Genomic DNA, 22516 nt, shown 5'->3' with positions numbered 1-22516 from the left:
TGCAATTTCTATATTATGAACAATAAAAACTAAATGAAACTTCCACAAATGGATTTTTCTTAACTACTTCCATGCTGCTGTAAACAGACACGAGTCTCACTGTTACTATTACTGACCAGCGTCTGTTATCCTCTTTGAACAAGTGGAACTGTTAGTTTCAGGACTTTGCTCACCACTCTTGGAGCTTTTCACTTGAGATGAATCTGAACTGGAGCTAAAGAGAAGTACTTCTGTTTTGTCAGAGTTTAGTTTGAGGAAGTTTTGTCATTGCTTTGTTATTTAACCCTCACATACTGTTCATATTCCTACTCCTCTACACCAGTTCACATTCATAAATCCCTCGTTATTCATTGATGTATGTTTGATTAATCCTGAATGAAGCTGTCAGAGAGCAGACACTGTGTATTCTATTTGTTTAAGTTGTAAAAATACATTAACCCTAACCCTTATCATCATCATCATCATCATCATCATCTCTGCTCTGATTTCTCATGGATGTAACAGGTGTGTGTTGGACCCATATGCAGTCCACCAGATCAAAGGAATAGTTGGTGGTTATTTGAATGTCAGCTTCAGCAGGTACAGAGGGAAACAGGTGAGCAGCAACACATTAAAATTCATTGTTCAGGTAAAGAGTCTCTGTGAGCTTTGGAGGGGTCAGAGGGTCCGGACTGAGGAAGCTGAACCGACCAGTTGGTTAGTTGAACGAGGTGTCAACCAGGTAAGAGTCTCTAACACACAGGAATCCACATGTGAGAAGACCGGGAAACTTGCACTGTGAAGTCATAGCAGGGGACAGGCAGACAGAAACCAGGAAGTACTGAGGCAGAACTCATAGTCGAGGACAGAAGGCTGAGGCGTTTAGGGGGAGAACGACGAGACAGGAAGGGCAGAGGCTGGCAGGATCGGCAACAGGAGATCAGTCTAAGGGAGAGTGCTGGAGAGTCAATCTGGCAATGAGTGAGTGAGCAGGAGAGGCTTAAATAATGGCTTGATTGCTGATGTGGAGTGTCTGAGTGCCCAGGTGAACAGAGTAGACTGATGAGGTGGGTGTGTCTGACTGGCAGAGGGAAGCAGAGGTGGGATGAGTGGAAAAGTACGAAGTAGCAGAGTGACTAGACCGGTAAAATTTAGATGTGACAATATGAGGTAACATACAAGAAACATGGAGGTAAAACTCTCCAAGAAACTGTTTCGATTTAGAGCTGAAAGCATAAAAACTATTTACATTTCAACTAACAGCTACAAAATGATTTCTGATCAGTCTTCTTCCAGTTTCATGCTGTATATCTCCACTGCTGTTTTGCTCCTCGTCCTCTTTCTACATGTTCACTGGTATCAGACTATCTGCTCTTCATATGCTTTTTCTTTTGTTGTCAATAATGCTTTTAAAACTTCTCTTTTCCTCATCTAATAAGGTCTACTGCCTGTACAAACTCTCACTTCAGCAGTGTACTTTGTTTTTATTATTAGTGTGGGGTGTGGGAGGGTGGGGGGCAGAAGTTAATTTAGTCCAGAAGAAATAACCTGTTTTAACTTGAAATGACAGCCTCCCTTATTTGGAGAGAATCCACATATATGATGAAAAATCTCAGCTTCAGTGAATTCTACCTTTTGATAATTTAAGTTTTTCTTTTCAAAACTATAAGAGTAATCAAAATAAAACAAATATACTGACAACAATTACAAATGTTACTATGTTAATTAGGTACAGAAGAAATAACTTTACTTTTAACTTGAGTATAAATTACTTTATTTTTCATGAAGATTAAACATTAAATTCTTCAGCTGTGTTATATAATCTTCAAAACTATACTTACTTTAAATAAAGTATAATTGTAGAGTTATTGCTGTAATAAGTGATGTCTTTTATGTCAAACCTCTGTTGTTTTGGTCTGAGTGCAGCTGTTGAGTCAGATCAGTTCCTCTCCAGCTGAGGGAGGTTTTTGTACGACGTTGTATCACTGTGTGAACGGTATGTAACCCTGCTGACAGAAATAAACTCCTAAATCTTCAGCCTGAACTCCACTGATGGTCAGAGTGAAGTCATTTTCTGATCCACTTCCACTAAAACGATCTGAAACTCCAGACTGACGGTTTGTAGCTTTATAAATTAGGAGTTTAGGAGCTTCTCCAGATTTCTGAAGGTACCAGTGGAGGCTGTAATCAACACCTGAACTGGCTTTACATCTGATGTTGACAGTCTCTCCTGGAGCAACAGACTGAAATCCAGGAGACTGAGTCAGGATGGTTTGTCCTGATGAACCTGGAAAAACATGAAAAAGAGGAGAAGGCTTATTGAGACAAATCCAGCTTGGAGAAAGATGATCAACATGAAAACAGAAGAGTATCATTTCTTTAACATGGAGAATAGATGGAAGAAGGTCAATGCTGCTTGTTTCAGTGTTTCTCCATCACAGCAGAACATCATTGTGGTGAACCTGGTTGCATCCTGAAGCCAAGTTTTCAGCAGAGAGTCTCACCCTGAACAAGGAGCCCCAGGGTGCCCAGCAGTAGAGTCAGTGACATCATCATTGTGCTGGCGGCGTGTCAGTGGCTCTGAAAGGTCTGGACAGCCACTGATCAACACTGGCCTCTTAACGGCTGGGAGCAGAGAGGCAGGACAGATATGCAAACACACAGAGTCAGTCAACTGTAGCTGTCCTCAACATATCATGCTGTTTCCTCCCAAAAACTTTGACTGTTTAAATCATTGGAGACATAATGGAGTATGAATGTAATATGATCTTAAAAATGTCCCAAAATGAGCATGTCAGCAACATTTTTAGGAAGTGTATATTGAATCAAGGTTTTTAAATTGAATTCCTGTTGAGAGAGAGAGAGAGTGGGATAAAGGAGTTCATACCAGTAAATACATTTAATCAGGATGTTTATTTAGACTGTAGGACAATCTGTTTCTTCAGATTTCCTTTCATTTATTTCATCAAGGGGATATATTTTAATTGGAACACTTAGAGATGTATAATCAGCCACACAGTAAACTATCACTGTGTGGCCTGCTGAAGCTGTCTAAATGCTCCAGGACGGCTCTGGAACCACAGACTGGCAGATGTTTAAAGAGGCAGCTACAGAGGGCCATGCAGTAAACTTGGAGGAATATACAGAATCAGTCCTGGCCTACATTGCGAAGTGTGTGGAGGAAGTCACTACTACCAAAACCATCACCATGTCTCCTAAGCAGAAGCCATGGCTTAATGCTGAAGTGCACCATCTCCTGAAAGTAAGGGATGCTGCATTTAAAGCAGGGGATGCAGAGGTACTCAGAGCCGCTCGACGGAGCATTACAGTGGGAGTCAAGAGAACAAAGTCAACCTATGCTCCAAAAATACAGGGTCATTTCTCATCTAATGACCCACACAGCATTTGGAGGGGCATTAAAAGCATCACGGACTACAATAGGAAGAGTCCAGAATGCCCTCCTGACCTATCACTACTTGATGCTCTCAACATCTTTTATGGCCGTTTTGAGGCATCAAACTCCAGCACCATCACCAGGTTCAAAATCTCACCTGAATGACTCCCCTCACAGTATAACATCAGCTGAGGTAAGGAAGATGCTGAATAACATTAACCCCCGCAAAGCTGAAGTGTTATGAGAGGCTGGTTATGGCAAGCATTAAAAAGTCCATCAATATTACAACTGACTCCCACCAGTAGGCCAAACCGCTCTGCAGCTGATGCCATCGCTGCCGTAACACACCTGGAGAAGAAGAACTCCTATGTGAGGCTGCTGTTCTTAGATTTCACCTCTGCCTTCAACACCAGGTTTAATGTTGAAGGTCTTTGGCCACAGAAAACTTTGAACTGTGATATGTAATAAAATAAATTAAATAGATGTCAGTGTGTTTCAGCTGATGATAAATAAAAGGTTTGTCTTTGAGCAGATGATAAGGTTTATATTCTGAAGCTTCCTCATTGACTAAAACTTTAACAGGTCAACAATTATATCCAGGCTGCTTTTAGAGGGAAATTGTTCTAAAATGTTGTCAAAGTGTTTTATTTTCTAACACATGCTGCCAGATGGAAACCACAAATATTTCCTTTGTTGGTGTGAAATAAACAGGCCACAAATTAAATCTTCAACTATAGTAGAAACGTTTTATCTGCCTTGTTTCTCCCTGTGACTGATCATGGTGACGTCTGATTCATGACTCTTTTTGCTTCAGTATGTAGATGTTAATGTCCATAGATGACTGTGTGTGTGTGTGTGTGTGTGTGTGTGTGTGTGTGTGTGTGTGTGTGTGTGTGTGTTCAGTGAACTGTATCAGTCTCTGCAGTAGCTTCCAGCTGCAGCAGTCAGTTCAGTTTCTGTTCAGTCTGACTGAGGGAGGTTTTTGTACGACGCTTTTTCACTGTGTGAACACAAGCTGACTGTTGATAACATGAAAACTCTGACAGTAATAAACTGCTGCATCTTCAGCCTGAACTCCACTGATGGTCAGAGTGAAGTCAGAGTTTGATCCACTGCCTGAAAAACGATCTGGAATCCCTGATGCTCGATCATCAGCATTGTAAATGAGAAGTTTAGGAGCTTCTCCAGCTTTGTGTTGGTACCAAGCTAAACGCCACCCATTAGCAACTCTCTGACTGGTCCTACAGCTGATGGTTGCAGATCCTCTCAGATCAGCTCTCACTGCTGCAGGCTGAGTCACTGTGATCTGGCCTCTGGACTCTGAGGATACAGAGACAAAAACATAAAGCAGCATCATGGTTTTGTGGGCTTCATTTCAGAGGGACGGATGTTCATAGAGGAGAGGAGTTTGATTCTCTGGACTTTACCTGTGAAGCAGCAGCAGAGGAGAGTCCAGATGAGGACGGAGATCAAAGTCATGTTTTTGATGAGGAGGATTTCTGTGGCTTCTGTTGTCATGAAGGACAGCTGTCAGTCATCCAGTGTTCAACTCTCAGGACTATAAACTCTCCCAGAGCACTGGAGCATGGTGCTGCTGATGCAAAGTGGCTCTCTATGGAAATGCTCTGACTGACTCCAACAGGGACTTGGATTACTCTGATGATGCTGTTTAATCAATGGATCAATCAACTTATCACAGTATTGATTCATAATGTGTCACTGATCATTTTATGTAGATGTGCTTTGATGACAGCAGACACATTTTCTTTCAGTACATCTTCTGTCTGATTTAATTTAATATTTAAAGGATCAATTTTACTTTCTGACAAATTTAACAATATATATGTAAACATGTGATTAACTGTTAAAAGTTGTGTCACTTTTTAATTGGATATCATATAAGATAAATAGTTTTTTTAAAGCAGGAACTGTTTTAGTAGAGTTTGTTTGTGTCAAAGTCAGAGAGCCGTGTCTCTCTACAGTGAGAGGTTTTTGTACGACGGCTCAATGAGTTTGTATCACTGTGGTACACGTTCGGTGGAGGAACCAGACTGGAAGTTAACTGTAAGTACATTTAACTTCTAAATCATCTCAGATTCATCATTTATTATGTTTTCAGTCAATAAATTCAGGCTTTACTTCAATATTTTGGATTGTAGTTTTATAAATGTAATATTTGTGCAGTGATCACTACAGGCTTCACTGTAATACAGATAAAAATACATCAGATGAAAAAAGTCTTTAGTTACACAGAAATGATAATTCAGACAGTTTCTACATTCTTATTATTTATATTGTTCTTTAAAAGTACAGCTGCTTATTGAAGACAATAACTTGACTCATAATTGTGTCCTTATTATCTGGAAACATTTCATGTGTTTTACTCAGTCTTCCTCTCAGATTCATGAATTTAATGATCATTATTATTCTCACTATAGACAATGAATACCATAATATCTCTTGAGGTCATTTAAACACATGCTTATTTAGAAGGATTCATTTTCCAGCACTTCAAATATGAGTCAGTAGTGCAGTCTGTCTGTGTTGATGGTTCAGTATTGATAAATGTGTAAATGAGGAGAAAAAACTCATTTCAAACTCACACATGCTCAAGTAAAGGTGTTTCATTCTTTCTGTAATACATAACATGAAATGGTTTAACACTGATGTTTAAGTGTGTTACTGAAACTAAAGTAGGAGTTTTCAGTTTGAAACTTTTTATCTTTAGTACTGAAACCTGTCTGTTGCCATGGTTCATCAGTGATGCCTGTCTGTTGCCATGGTTACTGAGCTCAGAGAGGGAAGTGAAACAGCCAAGACCAGTTTGATCCAATGTGAGAAAGAGCAACAGAACCAGCAGCCTCCTCTGCTGCAACCAACAGGGTGGAGTTTATTTTCTCTTTGTATGAACTTTCTTCATGTTGTCTCTCTGTCTCCTCCTCCAGTGGGTCGAGTCGCCCCCACCCTGACGGTGCTGCCCCCCTCCAGCCAGGAGCTGCAGCTGGGGAAGGCCACGCTCACGTGTCTGGCCAACAAGGGCTTCCCCTCAGACTGGAGTCTGGCCTGGAAGGTGGACGGCAGCAGCAGCAGCTGGGAGCAGAGCAGGAGCCCCGGGGTGCTGCAGGCGGATGGCCACTACAGGTGGAGCAGCACCCTGAGGCTCACTGCAGACCAGTGGGGGAAGGTGGGCTCTGTGACCTGTGAGGCCACCCAGGGCTCCCAGACTCCACTCTCAGAGACACTGAGGAGAGACCAGTGTTCCCAGTCCTGACCTGACTCACTGGGACTCTGCTACTGGTTTTACTCTGCTACTGCTCTCACTCTGATCTCTGCTACTCTGCTTTTTTCTCCCTCTGTCTCTTTAAATGTTGCAGTAATGATGTTTCTTGCTTTTTGATTTTAATGTTTCAAACAAAATAAAGACGTGTTCATCAAATCAATGATATTTGCAGCTTTATTATTATTATTATAATGATCATATTAATCTCTCTTAATGATAGCAGTGTTTCCATTAAATGTACAAAAACTGATCTCTCCTCAATATAAATGGACATACCAGGCAGTCGGGTAACACATGGTGTCCTTCACATCTGTCTGCTGTTTGTCTATATACCAGTATGCTGAAAATTAAACAATAAAACACATCTGTCAGACTTGAGCGTGTTTCAGTTCACATTACAAATTTCTAAAGTGACATGAGGGTGATCTGCTTCTTCTACATATTCTAATTCTAAATCAGTTTTAACACGTTTTTATTTAATTTGTTGTTTTGACATTGTGAGAAAAGTAAAACCTTCTGAATATATCTGAACTTTTCAAACTATGAGCAGTCAAACGAGGAGTGGAAATCACTTTTTCTTCAAAGTTAGAGTGGAAGCGGCAGTTAGCTAGAGTGTGAGAAGCAGTAAAAAATAACCTTCATTTTTATTTTTAACTCGAGCTCACGGCCAAACCGTAAAAAGGAGACAAATCATTTTTTGTCTAAATGTAGACATAGGTGTTGGGATTCATAAAATGTGACGTTGACAGGCGGGGTCTGCACAAAATTTAAACGGGGGGGCCGAGACCAGCAGCAATACCTGTCTTGCTCCCCATTGACCTTAATGTAATCGGTTTTTTTTTTTCAAAAGAATCTCGCTCTGTGTTCACACTGAGCTTACTCGCTGATTTTAAATAATATCTGAATAAAGTAAACACTGTCATAATCTGCCGGCTTCTGTGTCTCTCACAGTGTTTTCGGTTTTTGGACAGGAATTACGGTTTTCTCACAGTTTGAAATTGTTCAGGACCTTGTCAGAAGCCAAATTCTGGGGCCATTTTTAGAATTTCCAAGCAGATTCTCATATCGCCATAGCAACTGCAGGGCCTTAGCTGCCCTTAGCAACCGTAGGGCCCTAGCAACCGTAGGGCCATAGCAACCTGTCGCTGGGCAGAAACTGACCTACTTTTTTGTGATTGACTAATTCCTGTCTGTCTGATTTGCCAGTTAACTGAGCTAATTCATTTGAATGGAGATTAATTCATGTTTACTGAGGACAAAATAAATAGTTTTATTGTTTTGTATTGTAGTTGTATGATTTGTGGTGTATAAAAAGATTCAACATTTATTATTAGAAGATGAACAAAATGTACATAATTATAACGAGTAATACAATTTCATACAACTAAGCCATTTAAAATAAAAAAGCATAATAAAATCTACTCTCTTAATGATAAGATTTAATTAATAATTTCATAACAGTGATGTTCCTGTCTGTGATAAAATTAAGTAGACTTAATTAACCTCCTGAGACCTGAGCTTTTGTTTCGTATGCATTTTGAATTTCTCCTTGATATTTGGGATTAGGACCTGATAAGTACAAAAACTAAACATCGTCTTTTAACAGGAGGTTCAGGTTATTGAAGGGGGGAAAAAGTCCTCATATAAGCATAAATTAACAAGTTTCAACCATAAATACTTTTATCTGGGGATCAGCTGTTGATTGACTCGTCCAAGATGCCTGCCATCTCGTTTTTTAAACCGATTTTTACACTGTAATGAGCTTTTGCTACCACTAGGTGGCACAAAAAAGTGTTTAAGAATGAGGTCCACAGGTCAAAGTTAAGCAGAATGAAGTGTAAGGTCCAGCCCAAACCCAAAATGTAATGTCCCCATATGAGGACGCAGGGTCACAGGAGGTTAATTAGTTTAAATAAATATTATTCATTCTTAAATGTGATTAACATTTACTTAATATTTTCAGGGATGTTAAGTTGAGAATAAAGTTCATTACACATGACACTGACTAGTAAAATGTACTTAATAGTCTAAACCAGAATATGATCAGGGTGACTTTTGAACACTGGAAATAAATTGTGTACTCATCCCGGCAGCAGCCCCGTGGCTCTCAACATTTCCCAGGAATTTTCTAGTTGTTTCTACAATGCTGATACTTTATAGATGTCACATTAAACCTGGAGCTTTAAAGCTTTTCATTCATCATAAACTACAACATGGTGACATTATTATTATGACAATGTTATTCTCATTATACATGCTCCCTCTTGGACAGATCATTGAGAAGCATGGTGTTTCTTTTCATTGTTATGCTGATGATACACAGTTGTACCTACCTGTGAAACCCACTGAGCCTGGAACTCTGACTTCTCTTATTGACTGCCTTCATCACCTGAAACATTTGGATGGCAAACTATTTCCTAAAACTGAACTCAGATAAGACAGAGATCATTGTCATCGGGTCCCAGCATGTGAGAGAACAAATCCTGCCATCTGCTGGTGACCTTTCAAACAACATCAAGACTGTTGCAGAAAATCTTAGTGTGTGGTTTGATACCAATTTAAACTTTGAGCAGCACACCACAAAGCTTGTGCAATCCTGTTTCTACCATTTAAGAAACATCGCTGATTAAACCCGAAAAAGCTGTCTCACAAATCATGGTTTAACTTTTATTACACTTCCTTTTTCATGAAGTTTAAACATAAAATTCTTCAGCTGTGTTTGATTCTGACTCTGAGTAAGACTCACTCTAACACAGTGATCCTGTTCTGACACTGTATCAACTAACTAATCTTCAAAATTATACTTACTTTAAATAACTAAAAGTATAATTATAGAGTTATTGCTGTAATAAGTGATGTCTTTAATGTCAAACCTCTGTTGTTTTGGTCTGAGTGCAGCTGTTGAGTCAGATCAGTTCCTCTCCAGCTGAGGGAGGTTTTTGTACGACGTTGTATCACTGTGTGAATGGCCAGCTGCCGCTCTGCTGACAGTAGTAAACTCCTGAATCTTCAGCCTGAACTCTACTGATGGTCAGAGTGAAGTCATTGCTCGATCTACTTCCACTGAAACGATTTGAAACTCCAGACTGGCGGTTTGTTACATAATAAATCAGGAGTTTAGGAGCTTCTCCAGATTTCTGAAGGTACCAGTGGAGGTTGTTACCAACACTTGAACTGGCTTTACATCTGATGGTGACAGTCTGTCCTGGAGCAGCAGACTGAGATCCAGGAGACTGAGTCAGGATGATTTGTCCTGATGAACCTGGAAAACATGAAAAAGAGGAGAAAGCTTATTGAGACAAATACAGCTTGGAGAAAGATGATCAACATGAAAACAGAAGAGTATCATTTCTTTAACATGGAGAATAGATGGAAGAAGGTCAATGCTGCTTGTTTCAGTGTTTCTCCATCACAGCAGAACATCATTGTGGTGAACCTGGTTGCATCCTGAAGCCAAGTTTTCAGTAGAGAGTCGCACCCTGAACAAGGAGCCCCAGGGTGCCCAGCAGTAGAGTCAGTGACATCATCATTGTGCTGGCGGCGTGTCAGTGGCTCTGAAAGGTCTGGACAGCCACTGATCAACACTGGCCTCTTAACGGCTGGGAGCAGAGAGGCAGGACAGATATGCAAACACACAGAGTCAGTCAACTGTAGCTGTCCTCAACATATCATGCTGTTTCCTCCCAAAAGCTTTGACTGTTTAAATCATTGGAGACATAATGGAGTATGAATGAACTATGACCTTAAAACCGTCCCAAAATGAGCATGTCAGCAACACTTTTAGGAAATCTATATTGAATGAAGGTTTTTAAATTGAATTCCTGTTGAGAGAGAGAGAGAGTGGAATAAAGGAGTTCATACCAGTAAATACATTTAATCAGGATGTTTATTTGGACTGTAGGACAATCTGTTTCTCCAGATTTTATTTTAATTTCATAAAATCTTCATTTTACTTCCTTCTACACATAAGATAGGAGAGAGTATCGATGGTAAAGTTGCTTCATCACAGTAAGGACTGAAAGAACGTAGGATGAAGGTTCAGAATATTCAATCTAGAATAGAATTTAAAATCCTTGTCCTCACTTTCAAATCTCTCAATGATCAGGCTCCATCATATCTTAAAGAGCTTAAAGAACCTCATGAACCTATTAGAACACTACGCTCCCAGTATGCAGGCCTACTTGTGGTTCCTGGTATCTCTAAAAGTAGAATTTAGATATTTAAATATTTATTCATTGTCATTGCATATAAAACACAATGAAATTTCATTTGTAGCACCAAAAAATCAGCATAAAAGGGGGGCATAAATAAAGGTTAAGGTAATAGATAAGGCACAAATAAGTAACACAATAATAAATAAATAATAAAAATAAAACTAATAAGGATAATAATAATGTTCAGGTAATTTGCATTTGTCTATGTAACTCTGGCACTTGTACTGTTCATCAGGTGAGTGTATGTGTGTGTTTATGAGAGTAGTGTGTGTGTGTTTATGTTTGAGGAGAGAATCCACAGCTCTTGGAAAGAAAATGTTTTTGAGTCTGTTGGTTCTGGCTCGGATGGTTCTCAGCCTGCCTGATGGAAAGGTGCTGAACAGGAAGTGTCCCGGGTGTGAGTGGTCCTTAAGGATGTTTGAGGCCCGCTTGTGGAGGTGGCTTGAGTAGATGTGGCTCAGTTGTGGGAGTGGAGAGCCGACAATCCACTGAGCTGTTTTAACCACTAGCTGAAGATGGTACAGCTGGAGTACCAGACTGTGCACCCATAAGTTAGTACACTTTCAGTGGTACAGTTGTAAAAGTTAATGAGCAGCTTCTGTGGAAGTTTGTTGCGCTTCAGCGTCCTCAGGTGGAAGAGACGCTTCTGGGCCTTCTTGATCAGGTGTGAGGTGTTAAGGCTCCAAGTGAGAAGCTGGAGACCCTGTCAACTTTCTCCCCGTCAATGCACAGCTCAGTATGAAGTGTGTTCTTGTTTTTCCTAAAGTCTATGATTATTTCTTTGGTTTACTTTGTATTGAGGTTAAAGTCATTTTCCTTACACCAGACAGACAATGTCCGGACCTCCTCCCTGTACGCTGCCTCGTTGTTGTCGCTAATAAGACCCACAATGGTTGTGTTGTCTGCCAACTTGACCATTAGGTTGGAGTTGTGGGTGGAGGAGCAGTCACTACTGAAGAGGGAGTAAAGAACTGGACTGAGAACGCAGCCCTGGGGGACATCGGTGCTGAGGGTGACAGTGGAGGAGATGTGATGGCCCAGTCTGACATGCTGGAGCCTGTTGGTCAAAAAGTCCAGGATCCACATACAAAGAGAGGGTCGTTTGCCAAGCGTTTGCAGTTTGTTAAGCAGTTTGTGACGGCTGATGCAATTAAAGGCTGAGCTAAAGTCAATGAACAGCATCCTCACATAGGTATTAGGATTTTCCAGGTGTGTTAGTGCAATGGCATTGTCTGTGGATCTGTTGGCTTTGTAGGCAAATGGATGTTGGGTTATGCTGCCATAGGCTTAGATTGCCGGGGGACTCCCATGATGTACTGAGCTCCTCTCTCCTCTCCTTTCTCTCTCTCTCCTCTCCTTCCTCTCGCCTCTCTCTCTCCTCTCCTTCCTCTCTCTCCTCTCTACTCCGACCGGTCCATGCAGATGTTCTCCCACTCTGAGTCTGGTTCTAAGGGTTCTTCCTGTTAAAGGGAGTTTTTTCTCTCCACTGTCACCAACTGTTGCTCATGTGGGAATGTTGGGTCTCTTTAAATTAAACCTGAAGAGTTCGGTTTAGACCTGCTCTATGTGAAAAGAGCCTTGAGATGACTTTGTTGTGATTTGGCGCTATACAAAAAAAAGATTGATTGATTGATTGATTGATTGATTGATTGATTGATGTATAATCAGATATCATGGAGCTAATTTTATGGAGGTGTCAGTCTGAGCAGATGTCTGAGGTACTGATGCATTTTCTTCCTTCTTATTAAAGTTTTCAGATGTTTCTATTGAATCATCTCTTAAATCTACCATCAGAAATGTAGGTGTCCCTTCTGAACAGGCATTACTCTTTACCAACATGTGAAGTGTTTGATTCACTTCTGTTTCTTTCCATTTGAGACTTCTTATTAAACTTAGACCCATGTTCCTCAAGCTAAGATGAAGATGATCATTCACACATTTATTTCTTCCATGTAAACTGTTATAACTTCATTTTCATTAGTGTTTCACATCCCTGGATCACTAACAAGTGGTCCACAGTGTCATTGTCTGGCCTTTGAGCAGATCCTTCAAAAGTTCTCATGTCCCACCTGCCTTGGTTTCTTTAACAGACCCTCAATTAAGGTGATAATCAGTTAAACACACATGTGATGACTTTTAGAGCTCTACGTGGTCAGACACCCTCCTTTATCACTGAGCTTATACACACCTTTATCACTGGGGGGGGGGCAGTGAGGTGTTAGGATCAGGATTTGTTGGTTGTACCTCTCTACGACTCACATCACACCCATCTTATCATCTTTACATTGGCTTCCCATCAAATTTAGGATTCATTTGAAGGTTGTTGTTTTCACATATAGAGCCCTGCATGGTCAGACACCTGTGTACATCTGTGAGCTGCTCCATCCTTATATCAGCAGTAGGTCACTGAGGTCTTCTGAGCAGGGCTTACTGGTTGACCCTGGCGCTCAACTGAAAACAAAGGTGATGGTGTCTTTGAAGTGGTGAAATGCTCTTCCTATAGACAAACCATCTGTGGTCTCTGTTGATGCCTTTAAAAAGCAGCTGAAGACTCATTTATTCAAACTGGCCTTTGTCTCACCTTGTGCTGTCTACTGTTTGTATTTTGTGTGTTTTTAAGGAATGTTGTTGCTTATGTTTTATTGTTGTTTATTTCATTATATCTGATATTCTACTATTTTCATCGTCTGATTTCTTTAACAGTTCCTTTATGGTTGAGACATTTAATGTCCATGTGTGTGTGTGTGTGTGTTCAGTGAACTGTATCAGTCTCTGCAGTAGCTTTTAGCTGCAGCAGTCAGTTCAGTTTCTGTTCAGTCTGACTGAGGGAGGTTTTTGTATGACGCTTTTTCACTGTGTGAACACATGCTGACTGTTAATACTATGATAACTCTGACAGGAATAAACTGCTGCATCTTCAGCCTGAACTCCACTGATGGTCAGAGTGAAGTCAGAGGTTCTTCCACTGCCTGAAAAACGGTCTGGAATCCCTGATGCTCGATTGGTAGCAAGCTTAATGAGAAGTTTAGGAGCTTCTCCAGTTTTCTGTTGGTACCAAGCTAAGGCGACCCCAGCAGAAACTCTCTGACTGGTCTTACAGCTGATGGTTGCAGATCCTCTCAGTTCAGATCTCACTGTTGCAGGCTGAGTCACTGTGATCTGGCCTCTGGACTCTGAGGATACAGAGACAAAAACATAAAGCAGCATCATGGTTTTGTGGGCTTCATTTCAGAGGGACGGATGTTCATAGAGGAGAGGAGTTTGATTCTCTGGACTTTACCTGTGAAGCAGCAGCAGAGGAGAGTCCAGATGAGGACGGAGATCAAAGTCATGTTTTTGATGAGGAGGATTTCTGTGGCTTCTGTTGTCATGAAGGACAGCCGTCAGTCATCCAGTGTTCAACTCTCAGGACTATAAACTCTCCCAGAGCACTGGAGCATGGTGCTGCTGATGCAAAGTGGCTCTCTATGGAAATGCTCTGACTGACTCCAACAGGGACTTGGATTACTCTGATGATGCTGTTTAATCAATGGATCAATCAACTTATCACAGTATTGATTCATAATGTGTCACTGATCATTTTATGTAGATTTGCTTTGATGACAACAGACACATTTTCTTTCAGTACATCTTCTGTCTGATTTAATTTAATATTTAAAGGATCAATTTTACTTTCTGACAAATTTAACAATATATATGTAAACATGTGATTAACTGTTAAAGGTTGTGTCACTTTTTAATTGGATATCATATAAAATAAATAGTTTTTTTAAAGCAGGAACTGTTTTAGTAGAGTTTGTTTGTGTCAAAGTCAGAGAGCCGTGTCTCTCTACAGTGAGAGGTTTTTGTACGACGGCTCAATGAGTTTGTATCACTGTGGTACACGTTCGGTGGAGGAACCAGACTGGAAGTTAACTGTAAGTACATTTAACTTCTAAAACATCTCAGATTCATCATTTATTATGTTTTCAGTCAATAAATTCAGGCTTTACTTCAATATTTTGGATTGTAGTTTTATAAATGTAATATTTGTGCAGTGATCACTACAGGCTTCACTGTAATACAGATAAAAATACATCAGATGACAAAAGTCTTTAGTTACACAGAAATGATAATTCAGACAGTTTCTACATTCTTATTATTTATATTGTTCTTTAAAAGTACAGCTGCTTATTGAAGACAATAACTTGACTCATAATTGTGTCCTTATTATCTGGAAACATTTCATGTGTTTTACTCAGTCTTCCTCTCAGATTCATGAATTTAATGATCATTATTATTCTCACTATAGACAATGAATACCATAATATCTCTTGAGGTCATTTAAACACATGCTTATTTAGAAGGATTCATTTTCCAGCACTTCAAATATGAGTCAGTAGTGCAGTCTGTCTGTGTTGATGGTTCAGTATTGATAAATGTGTAAATGAGGAGAAAAAACTCATTTCAAACTCACACATGCTCAAGTAAAAGTGTTTCATTCTTTCTGTAATACATAACATGAAATGGTTTAACACTGATGTTTAAGTGTGTTACTGAAACTAAAGTAGGAGTTTTCAGTTTGAAACGTTTTATCTTTAGTACTGAAACCTGTCTGTTGCCATGGTTCATCAGTGATGCCTGTCTGTTGCCATGGTTACTGAGCTCAGAGAGGGAAGTGAAACAGCCAAGACCAGTTTGATCCAATGTGAGAAAGAGCAACAGAACCAGCAGCCTCCTCTGCTGCAACCAACAGGGTGGAGTTTATTTTCTCTTTGTATGAACTTTCTTCATGTTGTCTCTCTGTCTCCTCCTCCAGTGGGTCGAGTCGCCCCCACCCTGACGGTGCTGCCCCCCTCCAGCCAGGAGCTGCAGCAGGGGAAGGCCACGCTCACGTGTCTGGCCAACAAGGGCTTCCCCTCAGACTGGAGTCTGGCCTGGAAGGTGGACGGCGGCAGCAGCAGCAGCTGGGAGCAGAGCAGGAGCCCCGGGGTGCTGCAGGAGGACGGCCACTACAGGTGGAGCAGCACCCTGAGGCTCACTGCAGACCAGTGGGGGAAGGTGGGCTCTGTGACCTGTGAGGCCACCCAGGGCTCCCAGACTCCACTCTCAGAGACACTGAGGAGAGACCAGTGTTCCCAGTCCTGACCTGACTCACTGGGACTCTGCTACTGGTTTTACTCTGCTACTGCTCTCACTCTGATCTCTGCTACTCTGCTTTTTTCTCCCTCTGTCTCTTTAAATGTTGCAGTAATGATGTTTCTTGCTTGTTGATTTTAAAATTTCAAGAAAATAAAGACGTGTTCATCAAATCAATGATATTTGCAGCTTTATTATTATTATTATTATAATGATCATATTAATCTCTCTTAATGATAGCAGTGTTTCCATTAAATGTACAAAAACTGATCTCTCCTCAATATAAATGGACATACCAGGCAGTCGGGTAACACATGGTGTCCTTCACATCTGTCTGCTGTTTGTCTATATACCCCTATGCTGAAAATTATTATGTACACAACACACGCATAAGTATCAATAAAACATTGGATGTCCACATTTGCGTTACTTTTAATAAACACCCCATGGAGAGAAATTAAGGTCAAAGGTCAACATTTACCCTGGATCAGTTCTGATCTGATTAACCTTTTTAAACAAAGGGATAAAGCCTGGAGGAGCTACAGAGAAGCTAATGATGCTGCTGACTGGGGAAAATATAGATTATTAAGGAATTTATGTAAGACAAAAACACGTAATGCCAAATCAGACTTCTATAAAAATCAATTATCTGAAAATATGCATAAACCAAAACAGTTCTGGAAAAATATGAATAATATCCTCAACAAGTCAAACCAAAGCGCCAGTACCCAGCTTCGTTTCAATAATAACATTATTCAGGACCCATTAGTTATTTCAAACATTTTTAACCAGCACTTTACAACTGTAGGTAGCTCCCATGTGTTTGACCCATCTATTAAATGTGTTCCCTCGAGTAACTCTTCCAGTAATAGTTCTTTTTACTTTCGTAAAATATCACCTGTTGAAGTTCAACGTGTAATTAATGAACTAAAGGTTGACTGTGGACCTGGACCAGAAGGCATTGAGATTAAATTTATCAAGCTAGCAGCAAATATTCTGATGTACCCCCTCTGATCAGCCCTCAACCCCCTCTGATCTGCCCTCAACCCCCTCTGATCTGCCCTCAACCCCCTCTGATCTGCCCTCAACCCCCTTCTGATCTGCCCTCAACCCCCTTCTGATCTGCCCTCAACCCACTCTGATCCGCCCTCAACCCCCTCTGATCAGCCCTCCCTTCTGCCTGGAAATGTGCCACTGTTACTCCACTCCATAAGGGAGGAGACCCTCATGATGTCAATAACTACCATCCAATTTCTATCATCAATTCTATAGCTAACATTTTCGAGAAATTAATCTTTAATCAATTATCACACTATATTACAGACCATAATATTTTATCTCCATGCCAATCTGGTTTCAGACCCAGTTTCTCAACAACTACAGCTCTGTTAAAGTTCACCAATGATGTATTTACTGCCTCTGAAAACGGCAAACTTACCGGTGCAATATTTCTTGATTTAACTAAGGCTTTTGACATTGTTGACCATTATCTACTTCTTGATAAACTGTATTCCATTGGTGTTTATTTTGGTTCAACTCATACCTTCATAACAGACGACAGTGTGTAAATTTTAATGGAAATCACTCTGACTATTCAATTGTCTCGAAGGGAGTACCTCAAGGCTCATCCTTAGGACCACTCCTCTTCTCCATTTTTATTAATGACCTTCCAAAAATTTGCTCTGTTTGTCGAGTACATTTATACGCTGATGACACCATGATATTTACAACTAGTGATAATAAATCTGTTATAGAAAATACTTTACAACACCAGTTTGCCTCAGTTCATAAATGTTTCTCATCAAATAAACTAATCCAGAATAAAAAGAAATCATGTAGCATGTTGTTTGGCACCAGGTCAGGGCTTAGTGATGACTCAGATCTGATCATTTCTTTCATTGATGGCTCACCACTTGATCAAGTTACCTCCTTTAAATATCTTGACCTCTGGATTGACCCATTGCTTTCTTTTAAACTATTCTGGACTATGCTGACATTGTTTATCAGAACACTTTTGAAACACATCTTCAACCCCTCAATTCTATCTACAATAGTCTCTGCAGATTTATCTTAAGGTGCCCATATCGAACACATCACTGCTCCATGTATGAATCTTTGAACTGGGTACCACTCAACTCAAGAAGACATTACCATTGGCTTCAATTTATCTTTAAATGTATTCATTTCAAATGTCCCCCCTATTTAAAACAATATTTAATCCCATTCACATCCCCATATCCTCTCAGACACACCCAGCAACCATTTTTCTTTTTTCCTAAAACAAATAAAGAACTCAGTAGATGGGCTTTTAAATTTAAAGCTCCATCGGACTGGAACATTTTACCCAACAATATACGAATTATCAACTCATTTTGCATTTTCAAGAATTCACTATTTCATTTTCTGAAAAAAACATGCAATTGCTTTTAATGGTAATGTCCTCTCCACCCATATTACTAACATTGCTATTGTATGTATTTATGCATAATGTATGTGTGATGATGATCATTATTATTATTATTATTATTATTATTATTGTTATTATTGTTATTATTCATAGTACATTATTATTACTGTTAATGTACTGTGGATAATAATGGCATGATATGGTGGTTATCCATTCATAAAATTTTGAAACTAACAAAATAATCTTAAAATGATACTTACTTTAAATAAAAGTATAATTATAGAGTTATTGCTGTAATAAGTGATGTCTTTGATGTCAAACCTCTGTTGTTTTGGTCTGAGTGCAGCTGTTGAGTCAGATCAGTTCCTCTCCAGCTGAGGGAGGTTTTTGTACGACGTTGTATCACTGTGTGAACGGTGTCTCCCAATCCTGCAGACAGTAGTAAACTCCTGAATCTTCAGCCTGAACTCCACTGATGGTCAGAGTGAAGTCATAGTTGTATCCACTTCCAGTAAAACGATCTGAAACTCTATACTGACGGCTTGTAGATGAATAAATCAGGAGTTTAGGAGCTTCTCCAGATTTCTGAAGGTACCACTGGAGGTTGTTATCAACATCTGAACTGGCTTTACATTTGATGGTGACAGTCTCTCCTGGAGCAACAGACTGAGATCCAGGAGACTGAGTCACACTGATTTCTCCTGATGAACCTGGAAAACATGAAACAGAGGAGAAGGCTTATTGAGACAAATCCAGCTTGGAGAAAGATGATCAACATGAAATCAGAAGAGTATCATTTCTTTAACATGGAGAATAGATGGAAGAAGGTAAATGCTGCTTGTTTCAGTGTTTCTCCATCACAGCAGAACATCATTGTGGTGAACCTGGTTGCATCCTGAAGCCAAGTTTTCAGCAGAGAGTCTCACCCTGAACAAGGAGCCCCAGGGTGCCCAGCAGTAGAGTCAGTGACATCATCATTGTGCTGGCGGCGTGTCAGTGGCTCTGAAAGGTCTGGACAGCCACTGATCAACACTGGCCTCTTAACGGCTGGGAGCAGAGAGGCAGGACAGATATGCAAACACACAGAGTCAGTCAACTGTAGCTGTCCTCAACATATCATGCTGTTTCCTCCCAAAAGCATGACTGTTTAAATCATTGGAGACATAATGGAGTATGAATCAAATATGATCTTAAAAATGTCCCAAAATGAGCATGTCAGCACACTTTTAGGAAATCTATATTGAATGAAGGTTTTTCAATTGAATTCCTGTTGAGAGAGAGAGAGTGGGATAAAGGAGTTCATACCAGTAAATACATTTAATCAGGATGTTTATTTAGACTGTAGGACTGTTTCTCCAGATTTTACTTTAATTTCATAAAATCTTCAATTAACTTCTTTCTACACATAAGATGGGAGAGAGTGTCGATGTTAAAATTGCTTCATCACAGTAAGGAATGAAAGAAGGGAGGATGAAGGTTTAGTATCTTCAATCTAGAATTTAATTTAAAATCCTTCTCCTCACTTTCAAAGCTCTTAATGATCAGGTTCCATCATATCTTAAAGAGCTTAAAGAACCTTATGAATCTACTAGAACACTGCGCTCCCAGCATGCAGGCCTACTTGTGGTTCCTGGTATCTCTAAAAGTAGTTCAATCAGGAGAGTCCAGAGAATGAAGTAAAATAATGTTTATTATGCAGATGACATTAATGATTAGGTATTGTCAGTCTTTGGCGCTTGGACTCTGCAGGGAGAATTTTTGAATCGAAGGACATAAGTCCTGAGCATCAGCTGGTGACATCAATCAATCAATCTCGGTCCAAATCACTACGGTCATCTTGAGGCTGAAACTGAAACTGCTTGGGCTGATCAAGTTGAAGTGATGCATTGAGGAATCTGAAGACTGGGTGGTGATGGGGAGCTGGTGGGTCGCATGAAACAGCATCAAGAAAGCATCTGGGCAAAGAGGGAAAACATTTAAAAAGACAGCTGCACTATGACAGGCTGACAATGAAGGTGTGTCACCGTGCTATTGGTTTGGCTTGACCAGGTGATGTGAACAGCTGATGTGTCAGTTAATGCTCCAGAACTAACAGGAAGTAAGATATGAGCTTTCACAGAAATCAGTATGAGCTGTGAAAAGGCTCAGGATGACTGAACAATGAGAAATAAAACGTGAGCAAACAAAAAGTTGGACTTCCTGTCTGAACTTTCGCTACCTTCATAATGGGCGGCAGAGCCTTCAGTTCTCAGGTTCCTCTCCTGTGGAACCATGTCCTAGATTGGTTCCGGGGGGCAGAACCCTCTCTACATTTAAGAGTAGGCTTCAAACGTTCCTTTGTAATAAAGCTTATAGTTGGGGCCAGTTCCAGCTTCTAGTTTATGCTGCTATAGGCTTAGTCTGCCGGGGGACTCCCATGATGCACTGGGCTCCTCTCTCCTCCTCCCTCTCTCTCTCTATCCATCCATCTATATCCATTAACATTCATGTTCTATTAATGCATTCAATAAGCTAAACTTCTTCCCCGGAGTTGTCTGTGCTTTCTGGTCTCACAGGTAATCTGGGCCTGTAGACGTCCGGATGACAGATTCCAGTTCTGGACCTTCAATGTGCTTCTCTCTCCTCTCCTTCCTCTCTCTCCTCTTCGTCTCTCTCCTCTCTACTCCAGCCGGTCCAGGCAGATGTTCTCCCACTCTGAGTCTGGTTCTGAGGGTTCTTCCTGTTAAAAGATGTTCTCCCACTCTGAGTCTGGTTCTGAGGGTTCTTCCTGTTAAAAGATGTTCTCCCACTCTGAGTCTGGTTCTGAGGGTTCTTCCTGTTAAAAGATGTTCTCCCACTCTGAGTCTGGTTCTGAGGGTTCTTCCTGTTAAAAGATGTTCTCCCACTCTGAGTCTGGTTCTGAGGGTTCTTCCTGTTAAAGGGAGTTTTTTCTCTCCACTGTCACCAAGTGCTGCTCATGTGGGAATGTTGGGTCTCTTTAAATTAAACGTGAAGAGTTCGGTTTAGACCTGCTCTATGTGGAAAGAGCCTTGAGATGACTTTGTTGTGATTTGGTGCTATACAAATAAAGATTGATTGATTGACTGATGTATAATCAGATATCATGGAGCTATTTTAAGGAGGTGTCAGTCTGAGCAGATGTCTGAGGTGCTGATGCATTTTCTTCCTTCTTATTAAAGTTTTCAGATGTTTCTATTGAATCGTCTCTTAAATCTACCATCAGAAATGTAGGTGTCCCTTCTGAACAGGCATTACTCTTTACCAACATGTGAAGTGTTTGATTCACTTCTGTTTCTTTCCATTTGAGACTTCTTATTAAACTTAGACCCATGTACCTCAAGCTAAGACGAAGATGATCATTCACACATTTATTTCTTCGATGTAAACTGTGTGTGTGTGTGTGTGTGTGTGTGTGTGTGTGTGTGTGTGTGTGTGTGTGTGTGTGTGTGTGTTCAGTGAACTGTATCAGTCTCTGCAGTAGCTTCCAGCTGCAGCAGTCAATTCAGTTTCTGTTCAGTCTGACTGAGGGAGGTTTTTGTACGACGCTTTTTCACTGTGTGAACACATCCTGACTGTTGATTTCATGATGACTCTGACAGTAATAAACTGCTGCATCTTCAGCCTGAACTCCACTGATGGTCAGAGTGAAGTCAGTGTTTCTTCCACTGCCTGAAAAACGATCTGGAATCCCTGATTCTCGATCATCAGCAAAGTAAATGAGAAGTTTAGGAGCTTCTCCATCTCTCTGTTGGTACCAAGCTAAGCGGAACCCATTATAAACACTCTGGTCTTACAGCTGATGGTTGCAGTTCCTCCCAGATCAGATCTCACTGCTGCAGGCTGAGTCACTGTGATCTGGCCTCTGGACTCTGAGGATACAGAGACAAAAACATAAAGCAGCATCATGGTTTTGTGGGCTTCATTTCAGAGGGACGGATGTTCATAGAGGAGAGGAGTTTGATTCTCTGGACTTTACCTGTGAAGCAGCAGCAGAGGAGAGTCCAGATGAGGACGGAGATCAAAGTCATGTTTTTGATGAGGAGGATTTCTGTGGCTTCTGTTGTCATGAAGGACAGCTGTCAGTCATCCAGTGTTCAACTCTCAGGACTATAAACTCTCCCAGA

General features: G+C 40.5%; 1 protein-coding gene and 3 gene segments (V, D, J or C); all 4 read right to left on the bottom strand.

Annotated features, from left to right (window-relative positions):
* The window catches only part of LOC128374361 (immunoglobulin lambda-1 light chain-like), a 168882-nt gene that overhangs the window by 118788 nt on the left and 27578 nt on the right, over nucleotides 1–22516 (bottom strand). The gene's annotated exons all lie outside the window — the stretch shown is intronic.
* LOC128374391 (immunoglobulin kappa variable 6D-21-like) lies at nucleotides 1887–2535 on the bottom strand. The segment is given in 2 exon segments: nucleotides 1887–2266; nucleotides 2484–2535. Coding segments are annotated over 2 exon segments (357 nt in total).
* Nucleotides 9608–10194, bottom strand: LOC128374374 (immunoglobulin kappa variable 6D-21-like). The segment is given in 2 exon segments: nucleotides 9608–9915; nucleotides 10132–10194. Coding segments are annotated over 2 exon segments (360 nt in total).
* LOC128374384 (Ig kappa chain V region 3368-like) lies at nucleotides 18720–19370 on the bottom strand. The segment is given in 2 exon segments: nucleotides 18720–19102; nucleotides 19319–19370. Coding segments are annotated over 2 exon segments (360 nt in total).

This window comes from Scomber japonicus, chromosome 15, assembly GCF_027409825.1.
Source record: "Scomber japonicus isolate fScoJap1 chromosome 15, fScoJap1.pri, whole genome shotgun sequence".
Lineage (NCBI taxonomy): Eukaryota > Metazoa > Chordata > Actinopteri > Scombriformes > Scombridae > Scomber > Scomber japonicus.
Note: the sequence above shows the minus strand (reverse complement) of the source record. Positions and strands in the feature narration are given on the sequence as shown.